The sequence below is a fragment of the Phaenicophaeus curvirostris genome, chromosome 2 (assembly GCF_032191515.1).
Source record: "Phaenicophaeus curvirostris isolate KB17595 chromosome 2, BPBGC_Pcur_1.0, whole genome shotgun sequence".
NCBI classification, from domain to species: Eukaryota; Metazoa; Chordata; class Aves; order Cuculiformes; family Cuculidae; genus Phaenicophaeus; species Phaenicophaeus curvirostris.
The window spans coordinates 105,560,011-105,584,103 of NC_091393.1; the positions used below are offsets into that span (position 1 = coordinate 105,560,011).

At 37.0% G+C, this 24,093-nt stretch overlaps 1 protein-coding gene across 6 annotated transcripts in view; it reads left to right on the forward strand.

The window, feature by feature from the left end:
• RALGAPA2 (Ral GTPase activating protein catalytic subunit alpha 2) overlaps positions 1 to 24,093 on the forward strand; it is a 138,783-nt gene that overhangs the window by 14,244 nt on the left and 100,446 nt on the right. For 3 of the 6 annotated variants that reach the window (XM_069850296.1, XM_069850298.1, XM_069850299.1), the window contains exons 4-13: positions 8,467 to 8,539; positions 11,560 to 11,603; positions 12,215 to 12,389; positions 13,367 to 13,482; positions 16,069 to 16,207; positions 17,498 to 17,697; positions 19,297 to 19,527; positions 22,086 to 22,259; positions 23,167 to 23,304; positions 23,862 to 24,010. In XM_069850296.1, the coding sequence (XP_069706397.1) occupies positions 8,467 to 8,539; positions 11,560 to 11,603; positions 12,215 to 12,389; positions 13,367 to 13,482; positions 16,069 to 16,207; positions 17,498 to 17,697; positions 19,297 to 19,527; positions 22,086 to 22,259; positions 23,167 to 23,304; positions 23,862 to 24,010 (1,439 nt within the window). The remainder of the gene's footprint in view (positions 1 to 8,466; positions 8,540 to 11,559; positions 11,604 to 12,214; positions 12,390 to 13,366; positions 13,483 to 16,068; positions 16,208 to 17,497; positions 17,698 to 19,296; positions 19,528 to 22,085; positions 22,260 to 23,166; positions 23,305 to 23,861; positions 24,011 to 24,093) is intronic. The other 3 variants (XM_069850297.1, XM_069850300.1, XM_069850301.1) reach the window with 2 other exon arrangements.

The window sequence follows — 24,093 nt, forward strand, 5'->3', positions numbered from 1 at the left end:
TGCTTTTTCTCCGGTAAGGCTTAATTATCTCTAGATTTGTAGTATATTTTCAGAACATGTTAATATTGTTCCTTTTATCACAGTTCTCTGTGATTTGGGGGCATCGTTTGTTATAGCTGTCAGCTGAGCACTGCTCTGTTACAGAACTCAGGAAAAGTGCACTACAAGTTTTCTACGTCCCATAAAAGTATTATGTGATCATTTAATTGTGAAAACTTGAACAGAATTGTTGTCATAATACAGTATTTTTTTCCTGCAGCATTCCAGCTGAATTCCGCTGAAGGCTTTTTTCTATCTGTAATGAAATAAAAGCGGGGTGATGGTCTTGATGTAATACGTAGATCAATTTCTTTTCATTCTTTATAATTATGCTTTATTAGTTAAGAACAGCTGCATCTCTTATGATGATGCAGTTGTAAAATTCATTGCGTTGATTGAACATGTTCACAGTATGAAATATTTTATTCTTAGAATTTTTCAGATGCCCTTTCTAATGTAGTAAACCTTCCCAAAGTTGTTTGCAGTAGCTGCTATTCTTGCTAGAAGTTTTTCACATCCTGTCATTGTAGTTCAGGTGTCACTAAAGTTCTGGAGCTGGCTGAGAAGATGGGGTAGATACTTCAACCTCCTACAGATGATTTGTGCTGGAAGTTTCTCTGTATGAATTTTTGTCCTTGTTTATTTTTTACTAGTGCACATTAATATAGCATAAAGTGCCCTTGTGTTTTGCAGGCCCTTATTTATAAATGCGTACATTTTTTCATATAGCTTGTATGAAAAGGTTTGCTCATCTGTAATCTCTTAATTTTGCTGAGTCCGTACTTTGTATGGAACTGCTTATTTCTTGAACCTGGTGCACATGTGAGTGGTGTGAGTCCCCGATCTGGGCACAGCATATGCATACAGTTTTTTTCCTTTCTTGTGTTTTTGTGTTTTAAGAAACTACACAAATATAACTCTGGAAAGGTTTCTCGTGTAACTCGTGCACTTCTTGCTTCTAAACCCTTCTACCTGTCAAGCCCAGTTTTCCTGCATGTGCCTTTTGCCCTTCTGGAAAGAGGTGAGGCTGGCTGTGGGTATAAACAAGAACAGGCTGTGCGGTCTGTTTTGACCTTCTTTAGAAGTTCAGCAGCAAAATTTTACTGTACCATCCCTAGGTCTGATTTGGAGTATCCCAAGTATGTACACAGCAGGTGGATTTAAATATTGAGTGCATATAAAATAGAACATAAATGTGCTGATAGCCTCTGCAGTATTTGTATAATACACACTCAAACCTAGTCTGCTTTGGCTTCTGTGTAACACTAAGTATTTTTCTAGAGATGGTAAGCTGTAACAGTTTATTGTTTGCCGAACTGTACTTTGAGCTCTTTATTTTGTAGCAGTAGCTACTGGTTTTAATACAGCATGTTGTCCTTAGAAGCATATCTAAATATAACCTACAAATGGCCACAAACTCAGAAGATTAAGATGTGGTATAAATCCACTGAAACATGGATTGGTCTACTATCAGAATGCGAATGAAACAATTACAGAAGCAGCTGTATAGCCTAAATTTATTACTGCAGATGTGCACAAGTTACTTGTTCTGCAAATGCTGATGCTAATTCAGTATAGGTTTATAATTGGCTATAGTCTGTTAGCAACCCTTTTGAAAAGTTGATTACAGGCTGTATGCAGTAAATACACTGCACCTGTCAAAAAAGCCACCTGCCATGGCAATGGGTGACCGGAGAGCTTTTTGTGCTGACACCGCTTAGAAATAGATGTTGCTTTTTTAATAATGCTTAGTGATACACATAAATGTAATTTTTAAAACTTGTAGCTTTAGTTCACTCTGGATTAAGATTGCTGTGGACATTATAAATATCGAATTCTTCCACCGTCTTTTCTTAGGTCTACTTTTTACAGACTACTGTGTGAATTGGCAGTGTTGGTTAAGCAAATTAAAATCTCAAAGCCAGTGGTGATTTTTAGCAGTAGCAGCCTTCCAGACCTCCAGGAAAGCAGAGGAAGGGGTTCTTTATCAGAGATTGCAGGGACAGGAGGAGGGGTAATGGTTTTAAGCTGGAAGAGGGGATGTTTAGATTAGATACAAGGAAGAAATGTTTTCATTTGAGGATGGCGAGGCGCTGGTATAGGTTGCCCAGAGAAGTCACGGATACCCCATCCCTGGAGATGTTCAAAGGCCAGGTTGGATGAGGCTTTGAGCAACCTGATGCAGTGGAAGGTGTTCCTGCCCATGGCAGGGGGATTGGAACGGGATGAGCTTTAAGGTCCCTTCCAGTCCAAACCATTCTAAGATTCTATGATTTTTTCAGTTTAATAAAAACCTGCATCAGTGAAACTTTGAGCAGTTTTTGATTCATAACTTTTTTATAAGACCTAGTGCTGTGTTGCTGTTATTATGGAAGTGAAAGGATGTTCTTTTATACCTGTATTATTTTCTTGGGGTGGTTTGCTTATCTGAGGGTGTTGCTCCTAATTACCTGCTACATTTTGAATAAAACTGAGCAAAATTTATTTTTGCAGAAATAAATCATGTATTGAAACACTCCAATGTGAAAAGTACTTGTAAAATATTTTACATGGAATAATCAAGTCAAGTTGTTATTCAATTCTTATTACCACAGATCCCGTTTTTTTTATTTCTTGGGGTTATCTTGTTTCTTTAACTTCCTTTTTACTATTTGCATTTTCCTTGGGTCCGTACAGCTCAGTCACTTAATTTCCTCATCTGCAGGTTATCTTACACTTGAAATCAAATTACCTTTTAAATTCTGGTTGTAGCTTCTGTTGCAGCTTTGCAATTGGTTCCCTGTGCCTACAGTGATCACCACTTCCACTGTTTAACCTCAAGTCTGATTCTCATGCTCAATTTAGTAAAAAAGGCTTATTTGTTTATAACAATAAAATTGCTTATAGCCCTTCTTTCCTACACATGGAAAATTACTTTTTGAACCATCTGCAGTTTGCTTTGCTGTAGTTCGTATCGGTTCATCTGTTATTACTTTTAACATAACATTGATATTATTCTTACAGCATTCTGCTGTAAATTTTACCTATATGCTGTGTATGTTCAACTTCAAATATCTTACTATTTAATGTTATGCCTAGGGGAAGCATAAGTACCTAGTGTGCTTTGGGCAGACATTTTCCCTCAGTGAATAACTGTAAATAATTTACTGATGCAATAAATGGAGTATCCCTTTGTTTAGATTGAACTGCTGCAGGCTTACTAACTTCACTGGACTCTTGGCTTCACTGAAATCAGAGAATAATAGCTGGAAAATTTGTAAATTACTGCACATTTTAGTAGTGGAACACTCTGAAACTCCACCAAGTAGTCCTTGAACACAGAGGCATAGGAGAGCTATTCTGCATTTGACTTGACTTGAAGTAGATCCACCTGCCACTGATTAATAGAAACTCCTTATCAGAAACACATTGTATTGGAAAAGCTATTTTTTTCCTCAAAATCTGTTCTTCTGGAATGAACACTTTTCTGAACTTGTCATTGACATTCCCTCTGAGAGCGTATTCAAGCAGCAAGAACGCATTTGTTGTTGTTTAATAAGAGACTTTGCATAGCATGTTAGAGAACAGCTTTTCGTAGCTCTGGAAAGCGGAACAACAATGCTCATTGTCTCATTTTATGTAAGTTAAGCTGGAAAACATTCAGGCTTACACTGAAGATTTGCTAACAGCCTTAGCTCTATGTTCTACAATAGGGGTAGCACAGCTTACAGTTACAGGCACAAAGCTACTGATCATGATGTGATTCAACAAAGTTGGCAAAAATAAAAGACTTTTAAGAAGAAATTGCAGTATTGGTTAAGTCAGAGTGAATCTGTTGAAATACAAACCTTGGTATTTTTTATTTTACTTTGTTAAAATAGAGAGCTGTCTTTCAAAAAGCGGCATCCTGTGTAAACTAAGATTTAAACTTAACATTATTCCTGGTCATGCAGGAAGTCCAGGAGAAAAAGAACTATGGATAATCAGTTAAAGGAACTGACAGATACCCTGATGTGTTGATCAGTAGTAATACCTAATTTCTATTTCAAGTGTGCTATAATGGATTACCATATAGATGCAGCAAAGCACTAAGCATTAAATAGATCTATGTGTTTTCTGAAAAAGCAATATTATTTTGCACTGTGGGGTTTCTTAAAATATTTCTTATTAGTGTGCTGTGAAACTAGAAACAAGATGTCAATAGCCAGTTTGGATTCACAGCGGTGTCGCTAAAAGTCTAGGCTGGAGTGGAAGAAACTATCATTTGTTTTATAGGAATAGCAATATGTGTTTTTTTAGAACATCAGGGGTTGCGAGGGTGTACAAAATGTTCTTGGAAATTCTAAGTTGAAAGGGCAATAACTGGAGCTTGTTCATGACTTATGCAATCTTATGTCACACTCTAATACTTTCTTAGTCTGGGACTAATGTGCAGATGCGAAATTACTGATTACAAGACATTATAGCCATAACCTTGAATTAACTTGTAACATTCAGAAGTTTTTATTTACTAATGTAGACGTTTAACCATGATAACTTATTTTTGCATTCCAGGACAAATGTGGATTATGCATTCAGATTATTTATGTTCATTTTAATCTGCTGCAAAACTTCTGTATCTTCAGTAGGCAGCTGTGGTGCTAGCAGACCAAACTGTTTTTTTTAAAATGACCATTTAGTAGCACTGTGCAGATGATTAATTGGATCTTTGCATTTTTTTTTCAAAGAGGATCCGTGTGTTATTTCTTTTCTGCTGGCTTTGAGATGCTGAAAAGGCGAATGGCACAAGAAATTACTTAAGTGTCTCAATTTTGGCTACATGAAAAGATTTTGGTATATGGAAGCTTTCCACAGATACAAACTTCTGTCCTCTTACTCTTATTTCAAACCTTGAATTGTTTTGGTTCAGTCGTCTTTGGTTCTGTGTTGTTTCAAAGAAAAAACACGCTGAAAGTGTGTTCTCTTCTTCACCACCCTCCCAGCTTCATGCAATTTCAAGCTTAAGCTCATTTTTCCTGGTGGTTGTTGTACTCTGCAACAGCATTTGTTTTCCAGGTTTTCTGTGGGCATAACCTAAAATTCACTAACACTTGGATGCGAGAATTAAGTTCTTTATCAAAATGGGTTTTTATTATACAGCTTTGCCACCTTACCAACTTCCACAGCTTACACTGTATACGAGTTCACTTTCTGGAAGCAAACTTTGCATTCAGATTTAGGTGGAATCACGTCACATAAGATACTGCCTTTAGTGAGTGCCGTTGTGCCTCTGCCCTTTCCCAAATAACAATTGAACTGCTTTGCATCTTGCAGGGAGGTTGCAGTAAAACTGTGCTTCCTTCAATGCACTGTTGTATTTTGAAACAACTCACAAGTGGTGGTTATTGATTTTGATCCTGAATTAATTGGGATGTGTAAACTGTAATGTTACTCATAAGAACATTGCTAATGCTCTTGGGAGATATCTACTGTTTCTTTTGGCAGCTAAGGCAAATTTTACATCATCAGATGTAAAGTTTCACGAACTTTAGTTCATAAGACATGAATATGCCATGTCTTGGGTTTAAGTAAACATCAGACATTTAGCGAAGCAGACATATTCTCTAAACATAATTATTATTTTTTTTTTTACAATTAGGAGTTTTTAATCTAACATCTGAAATGGTTTATTTCATTTTCACCAGTAGCATTACTAGATTTTGACAAATGTCTAATAAAATATTCTGATTCAGAAATGGAGCTTGGGGTTTTTTTGTTTGTTTGCTTGGGGTTTTTTTAAGTTTAGTACAGTTGCTTCTCAAAAGTGAGTGTCTGGAGACAAATGGGTGAGAATTTACATCCAAAGATGAGCTGAAGATGTCTTGCTAGTGTGACCTGTAAAAAGGAAATTGGTTTTGCTCTAACAATCTACTGTACTTATAATGTCTTAAATAATGGAAGCAAAATACATGCATTTTTGTCTGGTTTTCCATAATAATCATGAAGATGTTTAAAGGTTCCTTCTTGCAGTGTGTTCTGGTACTTGAATTCAGGCAGTTTGTTTTTTTGGGTTTTTTTTTTTGCTGCCAGTTGGTACTGGATTTATGTTTAATGGAGCCTTTTGTCATACACTTTGGGCATGTGGTATGGGATCAATTTATGTGTGCCTGGATACAGACCAAACTCTGTGTGCAGGGTGTCACCACTCTTGTAATGACCTGAAGTATTTGTGATGTAGGTTAGCAGCTCCTTTCTGCCTTGTGCAAAGTTGGGTCAAGATTAATGTCAGAAATAGCCTTGAGAAGTGGTGGCTGCTAGTATGTTAATATTTAGATGGATAATGATAATTCTTTGTCTGTGGATCCTGCAATCTGACTGGCAGAATCATGGTCCTTAACTAACAGGTAAAGCCCAAATGTGAATCATGACCTCATTTTTAGCCAGTCAGATCCTTCATCCCAAGCACATTCCTCCTGCCTATGGACAAGGAGCTAGACCTCTGGCCACCAGCTGCCTGCTCCTTCGGTCCCTGCTGCCACAATGTCCTGAGGAGGGAGTTGTGAGAGTAACACTGAAACCAAGTACGACAAGAACATAGAAGGGATGTGCCTGATTTATATTGTAATTCTAGCTAAACTTTTAGAAATGACATATGCTGTTTGGGGAGCATGTGCTGTGCTAAAGAAGTGAAGGATGACCAGTCTGTTTGTGTGACCTGAGGTCTAGTTTCCTAAGTCTATGAACTTGGCATGATTTCCATCTTTTGCCATAGAGAAAGGAATGTTCCATTTCCAAAAAGACTGTTTTGAGTGTTGTATATAATTTCTGAAGCACTTTGTTGTCAAAAAAATAAGAAAAGTCTGTCTTCTTCCATCCCTCAAGCATACTGTTTTTAACAGCAATAATGATTCATGTGTTGGCCATCTCTGGAGGATTGCCTAAAATGCCAGTTCTTGCTTTTTTGGCTGTGATGCTTTATTTCCTCTTTTGAGCTTTTATGTGCAAAAGACCAACAAATGGGTCACCATTGCTTAAACGACTTCTCATTCATTTTGCATCCTGCATGTAGTATTTCAGAAAACTTAATGGCGCTTTGTTGTGCAGAAGTTTGTTCCAGTGATTCTTTTTGATAATTACAAGGAATGACTTAGTAAGTTATAAATTGTTTTGTTTAATTTTATTTCCAGAAGTAGATACTGAAAACTAGTTTCCTATTTGAATATATATATTCTTAATTCATATTTGTACAGCGGAAAAGTTGTAAGATCCAGGCATATTTTTCTGTGAAATCTGCATGAAACCACGCTTGTTCTCTCACTTTTTTTGAGAGGCTGAGCAGCACTAAGTTAGCTGCCCTATACTCCTAAAACACCTAGGTTCCGAGTCTTAGCCTATACTGCTAATAAAAAAGAGGGGAAAAAAAGGGGGGAGGAGGGGAAATGGATGTCTTGGAGCCTGTTAACTTAAAGTCCTTTTAGAGGCCATATTTACCTAAGTGAGACCCCAAAATAGTTTTGATCTTTCAAGATTACTTAATAGCATTTCCAGCCAAGACCAGGTTGGATGAGGCTTTGCGTAACCTGATGCAGTGGAAGGTGCCCCTGCCCATGGCAGGGGGGTTGGAACTGGATGATCTTTAATGTCCCTTCCAACACAAACCACTCTATGATTCTAAGAACAACATTTGGTAACCCTAACTTGGTTCTTTGGAACTAAGATTATAAGGCTACGTTCAGGTAAGCACTTAAGCATATGCTTAAATTGCTTTGTCTTGTTGGTGCCCTGTAGCGTAACTAAACTAAGGGGGAATGGGTTTGACCACAGTCTCTTTCTTTGTTTGATCTGCCTCTGTTTGGATCAGCATAAAATAACAGAGAAAGACCACTACATATTATTCCACATAAGTGCTTTATTAAGTGCATGTGCTGTGAATTGAATTAGTCTAGCTTTGTGTAATTTGGCTTGGTTTCGCTCACCAGCTGAAAACACAGGTAAATCATCTAACACTAGCAATAACTGCACTGCTGTTCACCTCTGCTGTAGCTTGGAGATCAGACCCCATTAGCTGATGAAAAGACAGAGCTAAGCCATCGCAGCTCCAAATCTGGGCTGTGTCAATCTAGCAGTAGTCATTACCAGGCACTTCAGAAAAATGTAACCCCAAGTGAGCCTCTTAGAAATCTGTGACGACTTCATTAGAAATCAGTTTATGTTCTGGAATACTAGGGTTTTGCAAGACAGTGGGAAAGGGAAAGCAGTTCATGACGGAGTCATGGTATTTATTCAGGACCATTCCAAGTATCTTTCTCCATAACAAGAGAGTAAAATAATGGGCAAGAGTCCTTAGTGTGATAGGTATTTGCTTTCTGTTGTGTTCTTGATGTATATATTACCATTTCATTTATGTCTTGTGTATTAGTTTTTCTGTATCATCTGAACGAACCAGTTTATTATGGAAAATTTGACTAGTTTTGTTTCCTACAGAAAATATTGCAGCTGCTACCTGAGAGGATTTTTTATCGATGGCATTTTCGCAGTATAGGTAAGAAGGAATGGTTTAAAAACATTCTAGTATGAATAAAATCAATGATTTCTGCAGTCACTTCTCTGGTTCTGCAGGTCCTGTTAACCACAGAGTCCTCATGCACTGACAGTACTTACAAATGAGACTTGCAGCTGAGAATTCTTGAAGCATATTGAAAAATCTTTTTGCTTGATGTAACAGCTCTGTGTGTTCTTCATTTTGTGTGGTTTTGGTTGCCTCCTTAATTTTTATTTTGCACTAATGCAATTTTTGTATTCTTGGATTTACTTGGATCCTCTTCCTTTTCTTCTCTTTAGCATGCTAGAAGCAATCAAGACCATGGGGGTTATAAACCAGTGTACCTTTTTCTAATTAGATCTCCCTTTGTATTCCCAGACTAACACCAAAAATTAAGATTGAGGAGGGCTGTGCAATCTGTATGTGAAAATTTACGTTATGATTGTCTTTTGCAAGTGGTCGTATATGAGATGGTCATACAAATTCCTAGTGCTAAACATTGCCCTTTGCCTAATGATAGATACTCTGTTGGACTCAACTTTTGCCTCGATGTGGAAATCTATTCTATAAGAGTTACACCATGAGTTGGCGGCCGTTTGGTAGTGGAACATTGGCTGTGCTAAACTGAATGCAAGCCCTTGGACTGCTGCAGTGAACAGGAGCTTAATTTCTTCTCTGATATTCCTGTATTCTCTGTGCAGTTCATCAGTACTTGTGAAAAACTCAGTTGTGATGCTATTAGTAGGAATTAAATGAGGAATTGTTAGTTCAGAGTTGAGACAGTGAAGGGAAGTGATTACGGACAGAAATATAAACTCGTAGTAATTCTGTTTTGATCAATTTTTCTTTTAATTATTGGTACACAGTTTTACTGGCCTTTATAAATGGAATTATAATACATGATATTTTTGCAAGTTTGGCCTCGGCTGTCTTTCACTGATTCTCATACAATGGAGGATTTGCCAAGCATCGCGTTAGAATGACTTTGGCTATGACAGGCATAAGATACCTATGGATGGCATTCACTTGGTTGAACAGAAAGACTGTTCTTTCTATCTCTACACTCCCAGAGTGTTTACTATACATATCCTAGCTTCAGAAGAAAGGGGAGGAATAGGAGGAGTCCAACAGAGAGGTCTTGGGGAGTTAGTAAAGCTCTGCGTTTTTATTTTTTTTTTTCTCCCCTCAATCTCCTCTCCTTTCTGCATGCTTTGTGGGACTATGTTCTACAGGCCTCATAAGCATAGAACTGAAAATTGGATTGCAAAGCGTGCCTAAAAAAACCCACTAAATAACGTGCCAGTTTAGTTAAGGCACTCTTGGACTGCTTGGTTTAAAACACTTAGTTTTACCACTACAGTTGTTGTCCTTAAGCATAAAGATAATGGGTATCTAACAGACTTGGTTTAGTCACTCACAAACTTTGGAAATCTGATGAGGAAAAGCAGGATTAATTTTTCTGAATATCTATCATGATCTTCAGATTTTTTCATTGAGGTAATATGGGGCATTTAACAAGATTTTAAAATCAGATTTGAACATCAATGCTGTGGGGGGAAATTTTTTTTTTGTCTTTAATTTGAAGATAGTAAATTTTTTAATGATTTAAATATTCCCTGTGGCCCACAGTGCCTCTGTAGTGAATGTTGTGACCTTGTGATCATGTACAGGAGTCAGAATGCAAAATTTATTCCTCTCCTCATTTGACCAGATTGAATAAAGCTGGAGTCAAATGGGTGCAGAAATATTGAGAGGTGGAATACTTCTGTTTCAGTAATCAAAGCACCTTGAAATCCAGTCAAGTAGTTTATCTTGATAATTTCCTCTGAATTAAACATCTTTGATTCATTACTGCTTTGAAGATTCTACCTCTGAATGTCACCGAAGTGGTCACAACATTTTGTTTTGCTGTTTGTTAAAGTAAATTTTATGCTGCTTTGGGGAGGGGGGTGTAATATTTCTTCGAAGTAGTGCTGTTTTGTTGCTGTTTGGTTTGGCTTCCAGCATTATTTCATCAGCTGCCATGGGTTTCATTAGAACAATGAATTTGCTGTTGCAGAAGAAATAATGAGTGGAAGTTAAAGGTCAAGGAAAGGGCTGTTACCACATTTCCAGTTAGCACTGACAAAAATAAGAGGAGACATCTGCTTGACCACTTTACTACCATTTCATCTGAATTAGTCCAGAACAAATTGGTTTTAGTCAGTTGTTTACGAGCTACTATATTCTTTAATTTATGCTTCTCTTGAGTAGTCATATTTGGATCATTTTTTAGCTGTGCCCAATAAATAAGACAGAAAATTTGGTAATGCAGTTATTTACAGCTGTTTCTTGCAATTTGCTTTTTGCTTTGTGCACGTGCATTAGTGTATATTTTATATACATGTTAAGAATTTTCATTTAATACTGGCAAGGATTGCATTTGAAGAATGTGTGTCACTCGCAAATCCAGGAGAGATAACAGCTGAGTGCTACATTGTGGTATTTTTCTCAGGATTGGATTAAAAACATTTTTTTACCTGCAGAATTTGATATATAATCTCTCTCTGATCTTTAGGTCAGACACATGAAGTTAAGGGCAGTTTGCCTATCATTTCTAAAACCAGAATTGAAATATTTTATAATTCTAATAGTTTTTGTTTTACAGATAGGACTGCAGTATAGATTGCTAGCATCTTTTCTCTATCCCTCATCCTTCTCCATAGTCAAAATTTCCCCTAGCTATCTTATTTTTAATGAAAATAATTTGAGAAGTTGCCATCTGACTAAAACCAAAGTGCCTCACTATAAAGATAAATTATATTTAATCTTATAACACTGATGGTGATGACTGTAATTAGATTCACACTGAGTTTTTGCACCCCATAGTTTTCTTTTTCTTAAACTCCTCTGCTACAGTAGCCACATAGTAAATGGAATTAAACTAGCCTTTTTTTGTAGTATTTTTTAAAAAGAAACATTCTGGTGGAAAGTGCCCATCTTCATATCTGATAAATGCCTATTTCATTTTTCTAATCCAGGGTCGATTCTGAAGAAACTTTTGCACTCTGGAAATTCTCTCAAGGTATTCCTCTTTGGTGCATTCGTATTTCTTTTCACTTTAATTCTTACAAAGCATATTACTTTATAATTTTCTAGTATCGGTGTTTTTCAGATTGTTAGGCTTTCTCGTTTCACTTATTCACCATGTAATCAACAATTTTATTGTCGTAATCCTAGATTGTTTTAATGTTTAATTTTTTTTCAGTCATTTTGCTGTTCTAGTGACCTTTGTAAAGTTATCTGGAGAAAATATGTTTTGCTTAATACTTTATTTTTTCATATCTCTGTAGCACTAAGTATACCACGTTAAATGCTTGCCAAGGAGTTTTAAAGCCATTCTCATTTCCAATGTATATTGCTAAAATTAAAATTGTATCTTGTTAATGAAATAAGAAGTAAATTAACTTAGTAAACCTAGTGAATACCCTACTCTGAGTGGCTTTGTTGCATCTTACTTTTAATGAGAATCTCTTGAGCCCAACGATGCTGAGCACAGCAGCTTGCTTTGACCTCTGTGGGTCCAGAGTTTCAGACTTAGCTGGGATGATAATTCTTGTCCTTCATTTTCTTAACTAATAATGTTACTTACAAATTTGTTTTAATGTCTTTTTCTACAAAATCGTCCCCTTGTAGATAAGATGTGAAGGAATACGACTGTTTCTTCTCTGGCTTCAAGCGCTTCAGACTAACTGTGCCGAAGAGCAGATATTAATATTTGCATGCCTTGTGCCTGGGTTTCCATCCATCGTGTCCTCACGAGGTCCCTGTACGCTAGATAACCTCATTAGTCCTCCTAATACACCAGACGGTGAGTGAAAGTTCTGTGACAGGAATATTGCCTCTCCCTTCCACTGAGGTTGTCGTGGAGCAGTACAGTTTCTTAAGGGGAAGATACCATGTGGCTGATACGATTTGTCTGTGAAGTTCAGAGAAGTGCTGAATTTGCTACTCCCATATTGTGTTGCAGCTGTACAGGCCCTTGATCCTGCTGTTCCAAGTTCAGAATGGTTAGGTCTCATTGGGTTTTTTTGTTTCTTTTTTTTAATTGAAGTGCAGCTTTGTGAGCACGTTAGTGCAAAATAAGTCAGTGTGTAAATTTACAGCTTTTTGGTTAATCATAGGATGGTTTGGTTTGGAAGGGACCTTAAAGGTCATCCAGTCCCAACCCCCTAGCCATGTGCAGTGACACCTTCCATTGAATCAGGTTAATCAAAGCCTCATGCAGCCCGGCCTTGAACACCTCCAGGGATAGGGCATCCATGACTTCTCTGAGCAATTTGTGCCAGTGCCTCACCACCCTCACAGGAAAATGTTTCTTCCTAATAGTTAACCTAAATCTCCCTTCTTTCAGTTTAAAACCATTCTCCCTCATCCTCTCCTTACACTCCCTGATAAAAAGCCTCTTCCCAGCTTTTCCATAGCCACTTTAAGTACTGGAAGGCTGCTATAACGTCTCCTTGGAGCCTTCTCTTCTCCAGGCTGAACGTGCCGAACTCTCTCAGCCTGTCTTTTGTATGGGAGGTGCTCCAGCCCTTTGATCATCTTCTTGGACCTTAATATGTGGTTGCCCATCTTAGCCCTTCCAAACTGTAGTAAATCAGATGTTGTGCGCCATCCTTGATTGTATGCAGTAGGGGAATATGGGAAGCCCAAGCAGTTACTGAACTTTGTACAGCTTATAAGGGCGTTAATGATGCTTTTCAAATTAATCTTTTTATAGAAAGTATCTTTCATATAACTGTTTTCAGATTTTGTATGTTTAAAAGATTTTTCATTTTATTTTAGCTAAGATTTTTCCAGAAGAAATAACGCCTCTTTTGCCAGCTGTCTCTGGAGAGAAAATTGCTGAGGACCAAACTTGCTATTTTCTTCAGCTACTGTTAAAATACATGGTAATTCAGGTGCGAAGGGTTTATTTTCTTATACAAAAAATATAATATATAAAAAAAAATGTAAGTATTATATTTGGAGGAATGTACTTGTGGTAGAAAATTAAGTCTACTCTGTATCTATATGGAGCTGGTTTGGGCCCTCCTTGGGCAGAAGCTCTCTTCTGCACTGACTTATTCTTGTTTTTCAAAAGGAAGATAATTCCAAAGTTATTTCCTTGTGACATTTTTGGTGAAAGTAAGATGTCTTTCACTCTTGTGATAACAGTTAATGAATGTTTTCCAAACTTGCAGAAGAACTGTATGTTTTATGCGCTTGTGGTTGCATTTAGAAAGCTGATGTAAAACTGAGTAAAGATGCAATTTGTTCACTTTAGACACATATGTTACTGAGAGGACGTTTAAAGGACCACTAGAGAAGGAGATAAAAAAGGAGAGCTATCTTGCGAGATTTTTTTTCAAAAGGATGCGAGTAACATGTGCATCAAAAATTTTAATTAGGCATAGATCAGATTAATCTGTACAGAAGAGAAATTAAGATAATGTATATATTTAAAAAGTACGAATTAAGCAACATTTTAACTAAAGTGAAAACTGTATAGACAATGAACATTAAAGAACTCAGTTTAAATAAAAAAGATAAAAGATAAGGAAATACTTTGAAATACTTTTTTTTATATCAAAAGCCAAGACCAAAATAGTATTTGGAAGGGGTTTTGTCATCTTGAATAAATGCTTTGTTTTTAAAAGTGGTTGTGTGAAATGATCAACTTACTACACGGCAGTCTGTTTTACACACACGAGTTTTGCAACACTTTAGTTATAAGAACAGTAAACCCCCCATTTTTTCTAATACTCTTGTTTTGTGTTTGGGATCTAAAAGGCCTGACTACACTATAAATCCAATTGCATTCGTTCGTCAGCATCCATTTGTTTGTGTTGCTCAGTAGAGGAGAATACAATTAAAATGGTCTAATGTATGTGCAGAATCATAGAATCATTAAGGTTGAAAAAGACCTCAAAGATCATCAAGTCCAACCATCAGCCCAGCACCACCGTGCCTACTAATGTGTCCCAAAGTGCCACATCTATACATTTGTGAACCCCTGCAGGGATGGTGATTTCACCACTTCCTTGGCAGCCTGTTCCGGTGCTTCACAACTCTTTCAGTAAAGAGATTTTTTCCTAATATCCAGTCTAAACCTCCCCTGGTGCAGCTTGATGCAGTTTCCTCTTGTCCTATCATTTGTTAGCTGGGAGAAGAGACCAACACCTACTTCACAAATTCCTTTCAGGTAGCTGTAGAGGATAATGAGAGTTATAATGCAGAGCCAGAACACAGCAAATCTACATCTTAAAGTAAGTTTGTCTGTGACTCTGTAAAGTTTAATGAGACAGTTTATTGACATAACAAATAAAACAATACAGAAACTCTGTAGTCTTGTTTCCAGGCTCTACATGTGTATTCTGCAAAAGTACCACAATGGCAAGTTTCACAATTTTTAGAGATTTAGAAAAAAGATCTAGAACAGGTTAAAGTAAGGATATGTGTCTAAAAATAAACAAATAAGTCTCATGTGAGTGATGTAAAAAAAGTCAGTTTATCCAAGATTATAATTTAAGTTATAGATTTAGTGAACTTATCTGCTATATGTAGTTGTAAAGGCTTTTCTAAGAGCTTTTATTTCAGAAAAAAAATGAGAATCCTGTAGTCTTTTGAAATTGCTTAGACAAAAAAAGAAAAACCAGAGAAGAGATGGGCCTGAATTTAAATAATATATCAAAAGAGAAACACTTCTAGTGCTCACTTGAGTTTCATAAAATGAGAAGTAGAATGCTAAAACCCAGGTAGGTTTAAGTCGTCAGTGGAAAAAGTGCTTTGTTGTAGAGATGTCTACTTTCCTATTTGAAATTGTAGTGGATTTGCTTATATAAATAAAGAAAATGCACCCATATAGTGCAGCTTATTCGAAATTGAAGATATTTCAATATGAAAAGGGCAACTCACTGCCAGAATTTGGCACAGTCTTCCAAGGAACTGTGTTTCTAAACTGTTGTTAAAGAGCAACTTGAAAGTATGTGGATGACTGATTTTGACCTATGCAAGAACAGAGGAGTGCCTTTACAGACAAACCTAGATGTCAGCCTCATTCTTCTCAGTGGAAATTTCTTGTGCCTTGAGTCAAATTTTGTGGAAGTGTGTCGCGTATGTGTTTGCAAACAAATTAAACATGGGCATTGAAAATGCTTCTGGTGGCAAATGGATTTGTGATAAAAGTGGAGCCCAGATTAACTTTGACAAATTTGATTCTTACCTGTAAATTTTGACAAAAACAGTAGTTGTGTTTTGTGCTTCACTGCATTGAGAACAGCACAAATACTATGGCTTCTAACGAGCCTGCTTTCTTTGATACGCTAAAGCTCTCATGGTAATATCTTATATTCGTACTGCAGTTTGTAAAGTTTTTGAAGACAGTGCTAATTTTTTGTACCTCTTGTTAAAGTGTAATTGTTTGTCTTTTGTATTCAATGTGGAATGATTGTCAGTATCACACAGTAACAGAAAGCTTTTTGTTTCTCTTTAAATCCATGACAAAGGCTGCAAGCTTAGAGTGGAAGAATAAGGAGAACCAAGACACTGGTTTTAAGTTCCTCTTTACTTTGTTTAGGAAATACTACCTTCCTCATTTGTTTCCAACTTTTACAAAGCTAACCAACCTCTACAAACCTGTTCTTGGTAAGTAGTGAATTTTGTCTTATTAAGTAGAAGGAAAAATAAGGGTGGCTGTTCTTAGTAGCCTCACTGTTCCCTACTTGTGTATTATTGCAGTTTTGCTGAATTAAGATTTTTCCTCCCTGGTGTCATGTTTTGATTTTTTCCTTGCAAAACTTTTGATTTTCTGAGGTTTTCCAGGAAGCTGCTGCTGCTCACTGCTGCATGACCGTCGCTGACGCACCTTTCCTAAAGACATTTCCACTGGCATAGCATTTTTATGGAGTGAGTGAGGACTCTCTAACTGATATGTAATGAAGACAGAACATGCTCTCTGATGGGCTTTTTAAAGAATCAGCAAGCTGCTCAAGTGTGAGGGAGTAGCTAATATAGTTACTCTTATTTTACTTGTTGTTCCCTTGAAGAGAAAATGAGCATAAAGGGACAAGTGAATGGAAATGGCCATGTACAACTACATTTGTAGGATTAAAGGCATGTTATTTCAGAAGCATTCACATTTTTCCTGATTTTCTACTGAATTATATGTTGGAGTTCATAGGAACAGTAGTGTTAAAGCTCATCTGATATGCTACAGCCTCCTCTTCATCATCCTTCCCCTCTCTCCTCTGACTTTTAAGTCTTGTCCTTTGCAGTTTAATATTTAGTGTCTAAAATCACCTCAATGTCACTTCAGCTGTGTTGTTGACTGCTAAAGACTAGGCCTTCCGTGTTTTTTTCAGCTGTGTACAACAGATTTTTTCCTTAAATCTAAACATCTGAATGAATTATGACCCAACCTGTGTCCCTTTGGCAATCTTTCACTTCTTCCCACTTGTTTTCTTTTATTTCAGCTTGTGCAGTGCTCCTTGCACCTGAGTTAACTTCTCTTTCCAAAGCGCTAAGTATCCTTTTTCTTCTTAATCCTTGCACTATTGAGTGTTCAAGAGCTATTTTCTCTTTCTTAATGCACTTTATTAATGAAGTCTGTGAAACATATAATTAACTTACATTCTAGCAGGAGTATTTCTTTGTTTCAGAGTTCGCCCTTCTTTTTGTTTCTCTTCTCTTTTTACTTTCCTTTGTTTTGTGTGATACAAATTAGAACCTTCAGGAAAGATCTTTGCTTTTGTGTTCTTGCTTTTCCTTAGGAGTAGTAAAATTACAACCAAATATAAGCATTAATATAATAAAAGCAGTCCGTCATTGCATCTCTTATTTCATATGGAGAAAATGTTGTTGGTAACATGTTCAATTCAACCAGGGTCTGGAAGCAATTTTATATTTTCTTTATATCTTCTCTTTTTATCTCACCAGATATTCCTGATATAAGACCAAGACCAGTATACATTACTGCAACACGAAACAATGAAAATGTCTATAGCGCCAAAATCCCATATATGGCAGCTCGTGTTGTTTTCATTAAGTGGCTTGTTACCTTCTTTCTTGAAAAGAAATATTTAACTGCTGCTCAGAATACAAAAAATGGAGGAGAAATGCTCCCTAAAATTATTCAGGTGTGCTTTGAAAGTTACCTCTCTGTTCTTATGTACGTGCTAACCTTGCAAGTGATCACAGTGCACTGAAACAAGAAGGAAATGCTACCCCTGAATGAATAAATGTCATACTTGATTATTTGATCATTTTTTTTCTTTGGACGAGGGAATCTCCAAGGAAAACCATGTGGTAATCTACTAGATTTCTTTTTCTCATACTTATTTGACTTACGAGCTTTGTGAGTATTATGTTTAGACTTCTGGAATTTAATCTGTAAACAGTCAGACTTGTTTGTGCCATGGACCATTTCCCAGCAACATCAAAGGCTGCTTTGTTTTTTTCTTGATTATAGCAGCTGTTTACAATGTGATACTAGAAAAATATTTCACTTTCTGATTGCTGGTTGGGACTTTTCTAGGATTAGGGACTTTAAAATGAATTTTATAGAAACAAATATTTTTTTTTTCTTTGAAGATACTCTCCAGCTTCCTATTAAAAATTTATGGTCGATGTCAACTTATATTGTCTTGTATCAGATGTCAGTGTCAAATCTGACAAAAGCATATATTAACTATTATGGTAGAACTGTATGTTTTCATGTCGCTTGTTTTGGAGTTGTTAATTGTAGAAGTTTGAAGCCCTATACCAACAAAGTATAGCTTAACTACTGAAAGTAGTGTTTTTATTGATCTTTTCTTTCTCATTTGAAATTCCACCTTTTGTATAAACAGCCACGCTATTGCAACTGATAGCCTGGAAAAAGATGATTTTTTTTTCTTCACTGAATTCTGTAGACAGCTGACACCAAATAAAAGTATAGGTTGCATAAAGGTATTACTGCCCTCAAAATGGAAACTGGTCCAATGTTATCACCTACCTGAAGTTATGTGTCATTTCTTGGCACGTGTTGAATTCATTGCAGTTTTGAAGTTTGCAAGTGTGTCTGATCCTTGTCAAGGAAGTTCCTCGTGAAAAGCAGTAGAGATGTTACTGCTGCTCTGTTACTGCTCGCTTGGTCAAATGGAGGGCAACCTTACTAATGTAATCATAAAGCAGGACTGTATCTGGGTGATGCTTTGAGTTAGTGTAAGTTGGGCTTATCTTTCTGGTCACTTCAGAGCAGTTTTTTAGTCCTTTGTCTCCTCCTGACTGGATCATTTTAGCTGGATGCAGTTGGAGAAGTTGCAAAATACATGCAATGCCAGAACAAAACCTGACAAAGAGCTGTCAGGAATAATAATGTGCAAGAGTATTAGCCATATGTAGTGGTATGATCCATCTTTCCCCCAAAATGAAGGGATTTGAGGTTTCTTTTTCACTGTGTCTGTGCCTTCCGCCACTTCCACTACTGTTCCTCTGCCTGTATTTTGTCTTATGGAGTGAATGGGTCCGGCCTATAGGGGTAGGGAGGGTGTTATGAAGTGTACATCATGCACAGTTTAAGACTAAATTCCTTCTTGGATCAAGTAGTAGACTGAAAACTACACATCCTTACTGCTGGGACCCCAGTGTGTTGTGTGAAAAAGAGCACTAGTATCTAGAGTTCTGCATAAGCATTTGGGTTTTTTGGTGTATGCTATTTCAGTTACTTAATTCAGCATACGTTTTCTTCTGTGTAGACTGTTGGTGTTGTAAACCAAGACAAAAATGCAGAGCTGGAAACCAGTATACCTTATGTAAGCGAGCAGGAGAGAAGCCATTCTAACAGCAGCACCTTGTCTGACAGAAGGCTCAGCAATTCCAGCCTCTGCAGCATCGAAGAGCAGCATCGAAGTGTCTATGAGATGGTGCAGAGAATCCTCTTATCCACTCGAGGATATGTTAACTTTGTTAATGAGGTGTTTCGACAAGTAAGTGTGTATGTTTAGTTGCTGATGTATACTTTTGTTTTTTAAAGGAAATGTTATGGTTATGGGAAAGAACATTGAATAGGCTGTTGGTCAGGTAACTGGTTAAACTTGATGCTTAATGACAGTAGCACTCGTTTGGTTTGGAGTCCTTCCTATGTCTGTTTTCAATGATGATGGACAGATGTGATTTGTGCTAGTTTCTAACTGATGAAATTTTAGTAGGAACTGAAGCTTGTTGCTGATGCCAGACAGGTATTTGAATGGGCCGCTTTATTTCTTCTTGGTATTATGATCTAATGTAAAGATGAATCATAGAATCATAGAATCACCAGGTTGGAAGAGACCCACCGGATCATCGAGTCCAACCATTCCCACCCATCTCTAAACCATGCCCCTCAGTACCTCGTCCACCCGCACCTTAAACATCTCCAGGGAAGGTGAGTCAACCCACCTCCCTGGGCAGCCTGTTCCATTGCCTAATGACCCTTTCTGTGAAGAATTTTTTCCTTATGTCCAGCCTGAACCTCCCCTGGCGGAGCTTGAGGCCATTCCCTCTTGTCCTGTCCCCTGTCACTTGGGAGAAGAGGCCAGCTCCCTCCTCTCCACAACCTGCCTTCAGGTAGTTGTAGAGAGCAATGAGGTCTCCCCTCAGCCTCCTCCAGGCTAAACAACCCCAGCTCTCTCAGTTGCCCCTCGTAAGACTTGTTCTCCAGCCCCTTCACCAGCTTGCTATTAGCTTGCTATGAGAAAAGGGCTAGTAGCTTGCAGATTTATTGTTTGAATTAGTAAGATTCTTGGTCCTTTGATCAACATCAGTACTTAATCATTACTTGAGCATTGATTGCTTCTACCAGTATTTTTCATTACTTTGACATCTTTTCAATTGTTTGGGATAAAAATAACTTGGAGACCTACTGGAGTGTCTGAATATTTTTTTGTTTTTGTTCAGTACCAAGGTAGAGATTGATTGAAGCAGCAGTTTCGGGTCACATAACTATGTGGTGTGGCGCATTTCAGGAACTCTGTGTCCCAGTATTTTCCTGTGGGGTGCATGGCATTTGGGCAGGAAGGAGTACTTGTGCACACGTTAGGAACTGCTGTGGCGTGCTGCCCTCTCCTGGTGTTTGTTCAGAGTATGGAATTTTAAACCCATTTCCAGGGAACAAAGGCTAATGTACTTTGATTTTTATTAAATATGATCAAGGTTCAGTAATTGAAACAGATAATGGTATTTGGATCCTTTTTGTGTTTATCTCTCCGTTAAAGGAATGTCACTATTCACTGTGAATTCATCTACTCTTTTTACTCTTCTTTTTTTTCCTACCCTACTTTTTAGCCTTTCCAAAAGCATTCTTTGTAGTGCCCACTCATACGACTGATGAGCTACTATTTCTCTAATATTCTATTAGTTGGCTTCTGGCTTTTTCAATTTCTGCATCTTTAGTAACTTGTCTGTGAAGACGTTTTCATATTTCACTGTACTTGCTCTCTGGTATATTTAAATTTGCTTTGGTTAACTCTTCGATTTCTCTTGAAATCAGCTGCTGGATGTTGCAGTTTGTGCTGACTAAAGACAGAAATGTAATATATGATATAAAGATCTTCCCCAGCCTGAGGAAGATACCTTTGTGATGTTCTTGCAGCTAAAGTGGGTGTAGGAAAATATACTCTGTGTGTATGCATACATTTATATTACTCTGAAATGCACTGCTATAGTTTTTGGCCCTGGTCATCATGGAGAGTGGATAATCTCTTCATAGTTGGAAGGACCTGGTTTTTAGTATGTAAAATGTATTTAATCTATTTCAGTGGTTTTGTAATATAAAGCATATTGATGTCAAAAATTTTTTTATTGCCAAAGTACATTTTTTTGTACCAGATGGCATTTTCAGACAATGTTTTCTGTGCCTGTTCACTGCAGTGCAGAGTTCTTCTGTCACTGTATTTTTTTAGTTTCCTACAACCTTCAGAAGGGAAGTAGCCAGTCCAGCCTTTGTAAGCTTTCAGAAAGGAGATGGTTGCAGAATGATTCCCAAATGTAGACATTGAATAGCATGTTGAAAATAGTTTCCAAAACTGTAGTGAGAAAGGATCGAAAGCCAGCTGCTCCTACCCTCATCACAATTTTCTGTCTTGTCTCTATCTACACTTGCTGAAATTGCATTTCACGTTGTACGCTGCTGATGTAATTTGAAGTTGTCTTCTCCAGAAAGTGTAGCATGGTACCAAGGTTTGGTCTGCCAGACCTCTCTGGCTGGTTACAGGTTGAGATGAATCCGCATTAAGTTAGAGACCTTGTAAGGAGGAAGAACAACTTTTGGTTTTGTCTGAACAAATACAACATAGAAGTCATTTGCAGTGAGTAGTTATGGAATTGTGCGTGATGTAGATACATGCATAGGTTGATGATTAAATCCTTCTAGTACAGGTATAAAAATAAAAATTATGTATCCTTTCTTTTTTAAGCTGTATTATTTATGGGTAGTGGTATATGGGTGTGTTTACGTATGCATACACATGTCCTATGTGTAGTAAAATTAGTTAACTTTTCAATTTAGGCTTTTTTATTGCCACCTTCTGATATATCTGCAACACGAAAAGTGGTTAAAGTATATAGAAAGTGGATATTACAAGAGAAGCCTGTGTTCATGGAGGAGCCAGATAAAAAGGAAGACGATCAGGAGGCTGTTGTCAACTCAGAGGATTCATCAGTGCAAACGGATGGTAAACATGTATGGCATCAGCGTTACTTACTTTATTCTGTTTGCCTGCAATATAAGATTTAACTTTTAAACTCGCTTTGTAAATGAGTAACAATTTAAAAAATGTGGTATGGAAAATCATGATGAAAAAACGCTTTTATTTAAGATCCAGAAATTTAAATAAATATTGAATGTTCGGTAACCCTGACTGAGTGCAGGGAAAGATTTGCAGCTATTTTGAAAAATGTAGTTTGTTGATTGTTGCCTGTCTATACAAATAGTACGGCAAGAACTTATTGGAAGAAATACTACTACATTGTGCAGTGTTAAAATTTACAGTGTCTGTAGGCCTGGTGTTTGTAGGACTATTTCCTTTTGGTGGTAGTTACTTAAAAATTTGAAAATATCTGCTGATATGTCTATACTGGATGGAATATTTGGATTCAGACACCTTTTTCTAGGAAATAAAAGTGGAGATACAAATCCTGTACATCATCTTTTTAGTATCCTATATTGAACCATTGGTAGAAGTTGACTTTGACACTGTTGACACCATGAAGCTATTTAAAGCGATTTTGTTGTACTAAGAAGTTCAGCTGTCAAAAGCGTAGTGAGAATTACAAGGTTTCTGTCAGATATCTTTTTTGTAGGGGACTTGTAGTTTTGCCAAGCTTAAATTCAAATACTATTGCAATCAGTGACTGCATAGTGTGATATAATTTATTTTATGTAACAGCTTTAAGTACTTTTTATGAACCTTTAAATTCCATACACTATATGTTCAGAGATTAAGAAATAAGAGACAAGAATTCCTTGCAGAAATGAATGTAGGACATGACAGTTCCCTTTTTTCTACATTTGCCATTCTAAGTGATTTTGGATAAATACGGACATGTTCCTTTCTGCTTTGTCACTAACTGAATCCTGTTTTTGAAAGCTTTCCTCTGACCACTCAGGACATAAGCGCTCCTCCAGCTGGGGAAGAACATACTCCTTTACCAGTGCTGTTAACAGAGGATGTGTATTAGAAGATGAGGACAAAAATGTTAAAGCTGGTGCTCAAGCTGCCTTACAGGTGTGATGTATAGAAAGGGTACAAGGCCGTAGTTTATTTACACTGCAAATTATAATATAGTCTGAGATTAAGGAAAACAACTACAGGCAGTTTTTATAAGATACAATTTGGTCTTCATTTATACTGTCCTTAGAATTAATATTAAACCACATGAACATGTCTAACAGATATCTAAATTTTAATACAGAATGTTATTTTTTTTTCTACGGTGGTACTAGGAATTAATCATAACTATACATTTGCTTTTGTTGAAGCTAATTTATTGCAAATATTGCTGGTTGCTCAAGCAGATAATGCCACAAGGAATGGTATTTGAGCCTGATTGCATGGAATAGATACCTACAAAACCTGTATTATGGAATGCACACCTTTGGTCTGTAATGCCACCTGAATTTTTGCTAGAATGATGTGAAAAAATACAGTTATAAGTAGAACATGAGACTTGCTCTAAGGAAAGTGAAAGGTGTGACTGGAGGAGGACAAGTATTTTATTGCAAGTCTTGACTTTTTTTTATTCCTGACTCTACATAAACTGACTGTAAATGCCTGTTTTGAAGGTATTCTTGACAAACTCAGCGAATGTTTTCTTACTGGAACCATGCATTGAAGTCCCTGTGCTTCTGAAGGAGCAAGTTGATGCTTGCAAAGCAGTTCTGAGTATCTTTAGGCGCATAATAATGGAACTATCAATGAATAGAAAGACGTGGTAAGTTTTATATGCTCTGCATTGAAGAGAAAATTATCAACGTTTAAGCTTGATGGGAGAGTTATTGTGTAGGGAAAAGACTG